The sequence below is a fragment of the Aplysia californica genome, unplaced genomic scaffold, assembly GCF_000002075.1.
Source record: "Aplysia californica isolate F4 #8 unplaced genomic scaffold, AplCal3.0 scaffold00350, whole genome shotgun sequence".
Taxonomy (NCBI): Eukaryota; Metazoa; Mollusca; class Gastropoda; order Aplysiida; family Aplysiidae; genus Aplysia; species Aplysia californica.
This window is the reverse complement of record NW_004797620.1, coordinates 331,848-339,472: the sequence shown is the minus strand read 5'-3', so window position 1 is coordinate 339,472 and position 7,625 is coordinate 331,848. Positions and strand designations below refer to the sequence as shown.

Below are 7,625 nucleotides of genomic sequence, written 5' to 3'. Positions count from 1 at the left end.
AAGAAGAAGAAGAAGAAGAAGAAGAAGAAGAAGAAGAAGAAGAAGAAGAAGAAAAAGAAGAAGAAGAAGAAGAAGAAGAAGAAGAAGAATGGTGATAAAGACGAGGAAGGAGAGCAGGTGAAAAAGAAGAGGAGCACGAAGACGATGACAACGATGAGTAGGAAGTCGTACATCAAAAGAGATTGTGTTCCCATTATTAAGAACCACGATCTATCCTGTTTAATCACGGCCAACAACCATAATTTGCTAAGCCCCAGCTTTTTTAACATTACCCGCCTATCGTAGGCAACCTCAACAACTGTTCTCGTTCCGAAAGACAAAATCGTTCAGGAAGAAGAAAAAAAAAGCAGCTGATTAATTCATTTTATTTTAGATTTCGCCTTAATTAAAAAAGGAATTATACCTTTCTTCCCGCTTTTTTCAGCATTTAGAATTTAAATTTTCAACATAATATTTCTCCAGCAAAAGAGACCGAAACCACACATTAACAATCTGCAGTGAAGGAGAAAAAACCCACCCAAAACGTTTGGCTTATTACATGTAAAAGCTTGTCGATGTTAAAAAAAATAATGTGTCACTACACGATCGAATCAGTTGCTCGTCAATTTGGGGCACATAAATGTCCAGTTCAGCTGATGGCATCGCTTTGTTTCTTACAGGCAATATATAATTCTCGGAAACTCTATCAAATATTTCCCACCTATAGTCAGATCGTGCATTGCTAACCAGTTTTGTGTTCATTTTAATGAGATAGGTTAAGTAGGAACGGAGTCCTGGGGGAGTTTGTGATGCTGGCAAATTGGATGACAAAATCATCTACATAAAAAAACGGAAGAGCTTTCAGTGTTGTGACAGTCAGCTTACCGTACTTTAGAGTATTTAGTTTTAGTTCATTAAGAGTTCTATAGCACTTTCAACACGAAATGGGCATGTAAGTGTTGAAGATGTGAGGTGTTACGAGACAGTAAAGTACAACTAAATCAAGAAGTCAAGATAGAGACGATAAACGTTTGATAAGAAAAAGAAACATACCAGAGTACCCTCCAATCACCCACAATATGATCGTACTTGATTGGACCATAGAGGGAGTGGGACAGAGAAAGAGAGAGAGAGAGAGAGAGAGAGAGAGAGAGAGAGAGAGAGAGAGAGAGAGAGAGAGAGAGAGAGAGAGAGAGAAATAAGTTTTGGAGGGAAGGAGGAGAGCGAATGATACAGACCGATACAAACACACTGACTGACGGAGAGATTATAACAATTGTTACTCAGGATTCAATGTTCTTTCAAGGGGGAGACAATCCTTCAATCTTCAAGTTGAGAATAGAAACTAAGGATGTGAAAGGGCTTTTTTTTTTCTTTACCTTTTTAGTTTAAGTGAAAGCTTTACTTGTGCGGCACTCACATACCAATTAGGTCATTACGATTTAAGTGACAAAATTAGAGCTGTCACGACGAGTAATATACAAAGAAAAGAGGAGGAGAGACAAGGAAATAGTCTAGTTGTTTGTAAGGAAAGAGAGAGACAGTAAACCACACCAGACCACTCTCCAAACACCAACGTATTTTTAAAACATGAAATAAAAAAGAAACTATTCGAAAGAAAGCAATCAAATGGACTGCATTCAGGTGAGACTTTTACTGTGAACTGTTATAATAATAGTATGTGAAATGATGACATGTTGTTTACCTTTCATAACGCTGCTGGAAAATAAATGTGAAGTACCAATGGTCACAGTATCTATTCGGACCCGCCTCCGACGGAAATTGACCAATCGAAATGATTTGTGCCTCCATACCATGTAAAACATCCTGGGGGTTACTGGGTTTTAACTTTCAATTTGATATTTCGTAGTTAAGTTAGAAATTTTCTTGAAAATAATTGATTTGCGAATGTTTTAGCCACTATATGTGTGATCTGCAGCAAATAATACGCAGTTTGACCCCCCCAAGGCAGTGCATCTGTGTATGTCTCCGAATAATTCCTGGGTGTACGCCGGAGACGCCTACAAATATCTTCTGCAACCGATGGTCGTCACTCACGTAGAACGACTACAGACTGTTTGAAATAGAGCTGTGCGAGTATAGTCGTTTGAAATCGAGTGCGAGTCTCAGTAATTATGAAATATTGGAATGACTCATTACTCGAATCCTGAACACAGGCTCAATGTATCAACTGATGTATTTATTTTTTGCTTAGTGTTTTACGGCGCTCCAAACTGCAAACAGTCATATGAGACCGTGGGACACATTACACTTTTTCAGTAGGTAAGAAATCTTGAAATTTTGCCTGGGTGGCGCTGAAGCCTACTCTTATCTATTTTAAGACCACAAATGGATTTTTAACATGCGCAACTTCATCACGGGCCTTCCGAGACTTTTCGCCCTTGTCCAAGAAGGCTAGGTGTAGATATTTCCTACCTGAAGATCAGGGGTGTGGCTGAAAGACAGCAGTAAGAAGGAGCCAAGGAGTAGCAGTAGAAAGGCTGCAGAAAGAGTCAGGAGCCCAAAGGAGGGGGCAAAGGAGGTGAGGGGGTGAGGGCAGAAAGAGGAGACGATAGCAGACGATAGAATATTATTAGAGAGTCGGAAAGGAGGTGAAAGGAGACAATTTTAGAGAAAAATATTTTTCGGTCGCCACCCGAATTCGAACCTAGGACTTTTGAATGAGATGCCAACACCTTAACCTCTAGGCAACGAGAGACCTCAGTTGATATTATTAATAATAGTGAAAATAGTATACAATAAAATTGAAATTACTGAGATAATTTGTATACTGCTCAAAAAGAACAAAATGACCCCACCCCACACCCCACAAAAAAATGTAAATGCCGTAACAAACGAAAGTGATGAAAATTGCAATTTGTTTGTTTGACTAAACCCCCCCCCCCCCACCTCCCCACCCCCCACCAGTCCAAAACAATGAAAAATATGTTATAATATAATTATTATACAAAATCATTATACAAAAACTTTGACGTTTTGCATTCCAAATAGAACTTGAATATTCAAAAATTGCTCCAGCGTGTAATGAGCACAAAATACTCGAGTACTCGAATAGACCGTGTACTCGCACCGCCCTTCGATAACGTAGCCTACCTTTCATATGCAATGGTTTCCTTTGTGCAGTGTGTAGCCTTCTTGTGAAAATTGTTTGGAATTTTAAAACGAGAATTAAATCAATTTAGTTTAATGTACAGCTCCTTTTTTGCCAAATTATTGTAACATCTTTGTCAATGCGTGTTCAATACAGAGACATTCTTTTTTACAGTTACTCTAATACTGCCTGTCTACATCTTTTGCGATATATTATATTCGCAGCAAGTAATCATGGATGACATTAGATATTTGCAGGTTCGACAAATTAAAAACATTATAAGGAAAAAAGCTGATGCCAGGAAGGCGTTGATAACCACATCTACAGCAGTCTTAGGCTTTTTGTTTAAAACATCCTTTGCTGATTTCTGCTTTGCATTGTCCGTTGCACCCGGGCTAAACTTGTTTTCACGTTCAGAGCAAGAGCAAATGTTTGACGGTTTCGATTCTGAGAGTCGTTTCTTTGAATCCATGCTCATTTTTGAAGACATACGTTCTACGGATGTTCTCTCTGACTCTCCAGCACAATCCGTGCTGCCTCTTGACATCGAGGATGAGCGCTCCAACGGCGTTTTTGTGACTGAAGCCTGCTCCTCAACATCATGCTCTTTTCCCAAACTTTTGAGGCAAGGGAATCTGTTCGCGTTTGTCACACCAGAACTCCCCGGCAAGCTGCAAGTTGGGGTCCTTGTGGGAGAATGCTGGACTGTTTCTTTGGAAGGACAGCTGTTTACTTTCGAATGATCTGTCGTGGAAGAATGTTCTTGGTCGACTGTTTTGAAACAACTCACTCGACTTGACTGACCGACCATTGGAAGTCGTCCTGAGTCGTCTTCGCAAGAGGCGCTGATTCTTCTTGACATAGCTTCGGAAAAACGGTTTTCAGGGTCTTCACTTCTGGAAGATCTCGAGCTCTGCTCTGAACCTCTACTGGAGAACTGTTGGTGATCTTCTGATGAACCATTTCTTGAATCGGCCTGGAGGCTTTTACCCGAACCACGTTTTCCCCTGTATGACTTTTCGGACGGAGTAATCTCACTAGAGTGAGTTCTAGAATGGCGTTGAGTGTTCTGAGACTTCACGTTTAGTGGTTCATCCTCCTGAGCCTCATCATTGCCCGGCTCATTGTCGTAGAGCCCGCTACCTTCTGGGCTATCGTCTTGCTGTTCATTTCTGAGCTGTTTATTCTCATCTTCTTCGTTGATTCTTTCCTTCTGTCCATCAATTTGACTTTCTTCTATGTTTTGTTCAGCTTCTATGTTTTGTTCAGCATCTTGCTCAAGCCATTCTTCAACATTTTGGTCGTTCCGGTGAGTTTCAGATGTTTCATAATTTTCGGATTCCGTAGACGACTCGTCCGAGGATGTAGTTTCCGAACCGATATTACCATCCGGCTTTTGGGAAGACTGTGACGACCAATGAGATTCGTTGGTGTATGTGCTAGGGTTGTCAAATGCGTCATCTGATGATCTTAAGCTAATGTCGTCCTCGGCTATCACAATAACAAGAGCAGAACCGCTTCTCCATTGACGAGGCATTGTGTAAAAGCTTTCAAGTGAGTTTCGCTGTCGTTTCTGTTCCTTTTCTTCCTTCTAAGGATCTGCATTCTTCTGTGGGACCCTGCAACTTAAGGACTACGACTTGTAGTAAAACTCACAGGACATTTTGTAAGAGCTAATCTCTGTTCATGCGTCATTCTTCCGGACCAGAAATATTGGCCGGTGATTTCTGTTTCGTTGTTCTTCTTCAATTGAAAGATGTCAAAGCGAAGATGACGATCTAGTGAGGTGGTACATCCCCAGATGTGATATTCTGTGTTCGTTTTTGGAAATCAATGACACAATCAAGTGTCCTGACGTTCAGATGACCTTGTAGTTTGGTGATTTACACGCGTGACGTGTTTCACCTCTTCCTGTCAGGAATATCCCAGGCTGCGTCTCATGCGGCATTCCAGCAGGCAACAGGATGACGGCATGTAAGGTAAACGAAAACTCCCCACGTGGTATTTCTGAGAGGGGGAGGGCTGCTCATCCGCTTTAAGGCATAAACCTCCAGCGTTGTTATTCTCTCTCTGATGTCTGCTGGAATCGTACCAAATCCTGAAAGTCGAGAAACTACCATAAGACGAGAGTGGACAGACCATGAAGTAGCAACAGTATAATGCACACTGTCATATTAATCATAACTCATAGAATACATACTCCGCTACATCAAACTGTCAGCGTGTTCTGGTGGTTTAGAAATGCGTGTACGTTTTGAAAACTAGTTGATATTGAGGTGTATACCGACGCGGTGTCATCTCCAGAAAGTACGTATTTGTTGTTTTTTTTTTGTTTTTTGGTTGTTGTTGTTTCTTTTTCTTTTTTTTTGGGGGGGGTGGGGGTGATTGGCTACAAGGCAAAGCATTTATATAAGTGCCGATTGTATAAGTGAGGTACAACAGAGTAACACCCAAGGGAATGAGGGAGCAGAGATGAGAATAGTAGATGTTTCATTGGAAAGAAGAAGCAAACTACACCGGACCACCCGCCAACCGTCGTTTAAGAAAAAGAGAAAAAAAGACAAGGATGTGCATCGCCTAACTGTTGTCCTAACACACAGTACCACAAAGAATATCGCTTAAAAAAGTAGACCAGATAGATGTCTAGACCTATCTCAACCCTTTAGCCCAAACAACATGACACAGGTTTTAACTCCATGAGACGTAGTTTCGAAAAAGTGGGTTTCAAAGATTTACTCTTACATGTAAACTGGGTTACATCTATTTTGTATATCGCCCAACTGAACGAAATAAATTGTGTTAGCTAGTTGTTCTACATGTACATGTAATGTGTAGTGAAAAACTCAGTTCTCGAAAGAATGGAGTTGGAAGCAGAGGCGGTTTATTAACTACGTCAGACCAATGGAGCGAACACGTTTTGTCAGCTGGACAGTAGGCAAGAGATTTATTGTAGATACCAATTTTCATTCAGTTGAAAGTAAATCCAAACTAATCTCATCTATCAACACGCAAACAGCATTTTACATATTTGAATACGCTCACAAAAGACAAAGAGAGGCCTTACCGATGTGGTTTCGCACATACATAAACTCGTTCCTGCTTCTCTGTTTATCATGCTGGCTCGTTACTGTGTTGTACAACCTACTGTCACGATGTGCGACTTCGTATCGCGCAAAAAGCCCTCGTGAATATCGTATTTTTTCTTGCCAAGTTATTGGCTTTCGTTATGTTTACAAAAAACAAAACTGTCTCGAACAGTACATTTGGTTGTTGTTTTTTTGTTAGTAATATTACTATGATTACACAGGTCTTCGGTCACTGCTAGTACATGGATTGTCTGCGTGGATTTATTTGTTACCTCCTACAGAATTTTGAGCCACCCAAGATCCTTTTTAGTCTTCTTTTCACCGCCTTACTTGGCCCAAACTCCAGACAGGCTGTAGTATGGATTGCACAAATTAGTTTTAATTTGGGGGGTGGGGTGACAATTTTTGCAACTTGTGAGAGTTCTTGTAACTTGTAAAAGGTCTTGTAACTTGTGAGAGTTCTTGTAATTTGTGAGAGGCAAGAGGTACTCTTCGGACAGAGACAGGGTCTAAAAGAATCCCCAGCACCCGCCCCCCTTTCTTTGCTCTCATTCCAGCCAGACACAGAGTTCTGAAACCTGGATTCAATATACCCTTTGAGAAGTGCCTTGAAGAACGTTAGGCTGTGATCGGAAATTATTCATTGTGTGTGTCTTGATTATGTGCCTTGCAGGCGTTTTGTTTCGGTTGTTATACCTAGACGGAATCTGCATTGGACAGTGTCACTGGTATAGTTTCAATTATTTCTACATACTATCATAGTTACGCTCGTTAAAATTCAAATTATTTGCACAAGAATTTCTGAAGTACGAAAGAGGGCTCTACTTGTGTTTGTACGTGTGTGTTTGTGTATGTGTGTATGTGTGTGTGTGTGTGTGTGTGTGTGTGTGTGTGTGTTCGTGTGCATGTGTGTGTGTGTGTGTGTGTGTGTGTGTGTGAGAGAGAGAGAGAGAGAGAGAGAGAGAGAGAGAGAGAGAGAGAGAGAGACAAACAGACAGACAGACAGACAGACAGACAGAGAGAAGGGAGAAAGGGGGTGGGTGGCGTCTATGTGGGTCCATGAGTGTGTGCCTCTGGATATGATGAGGAAAGAGGGGGGATCAGGGACATAAACCCTGAGTGTGTATCCGGAATTTTTTCTGGAATCTCAATATTATCAAGAATGAAATCTGCACCGGACCCATGATTCAATCTTGATAATGTCTATATACACACAGCCTTTGGCACGCGTGAACGTTTCCAGAAAGGGTTGCAACAGGTAATAAAGCAATCGTCTCGGTGCACGCACGCTTTGTTCTTGTGGGATGTAGTTGAAAAGGCCACTGGCATTTTTGTTCTTGTGCGTGTTGCAATACGGGTTTTGTACAGTTAACAGTTAAGATCGAAACGCGTTGTGTGTGTGTGAGAGTGTATGTGCATGTGTGTGTGTGCATGTGTGTGTGTGCATG

The 7,625-nt window shown here is 41.2% G+C and overlaps 1 protein-coding gene across 2 annotated transcripts in view; it reads right to left on the bottom strand.

Moving 5' to 3' along the window:
• The window catches only part of LOC101850183 (uncharacterized protein DDB_G0283697), a 49,379-nt gene that overhangs the window by 3,323 nt on the left and 38,431 nt on the right, over positions 1-7,625 (bottom strand). Inside the window, exon 2 of one of the 2 annotated variants that reach the window (XM_035970953.1) lies at positions 3,139-5,189. The exons of the other annotated variant lie outside the window; for it this stretch is intronic. Coding sequence (XP_035826846.1) covers positions 3,285-4,628 — 1,344 coding nt within the window. The 5' untranslated portion in view covers positions 4,629-5,189 and the 3' untranslated portion in view covers positions 3,139-3,284. Of the gene's footprint in view, positions 1-3,138; positions 5,190-7,625 lie in introns of those variants that run through there. 2 annotated transcript variants of the gene reach the window in all.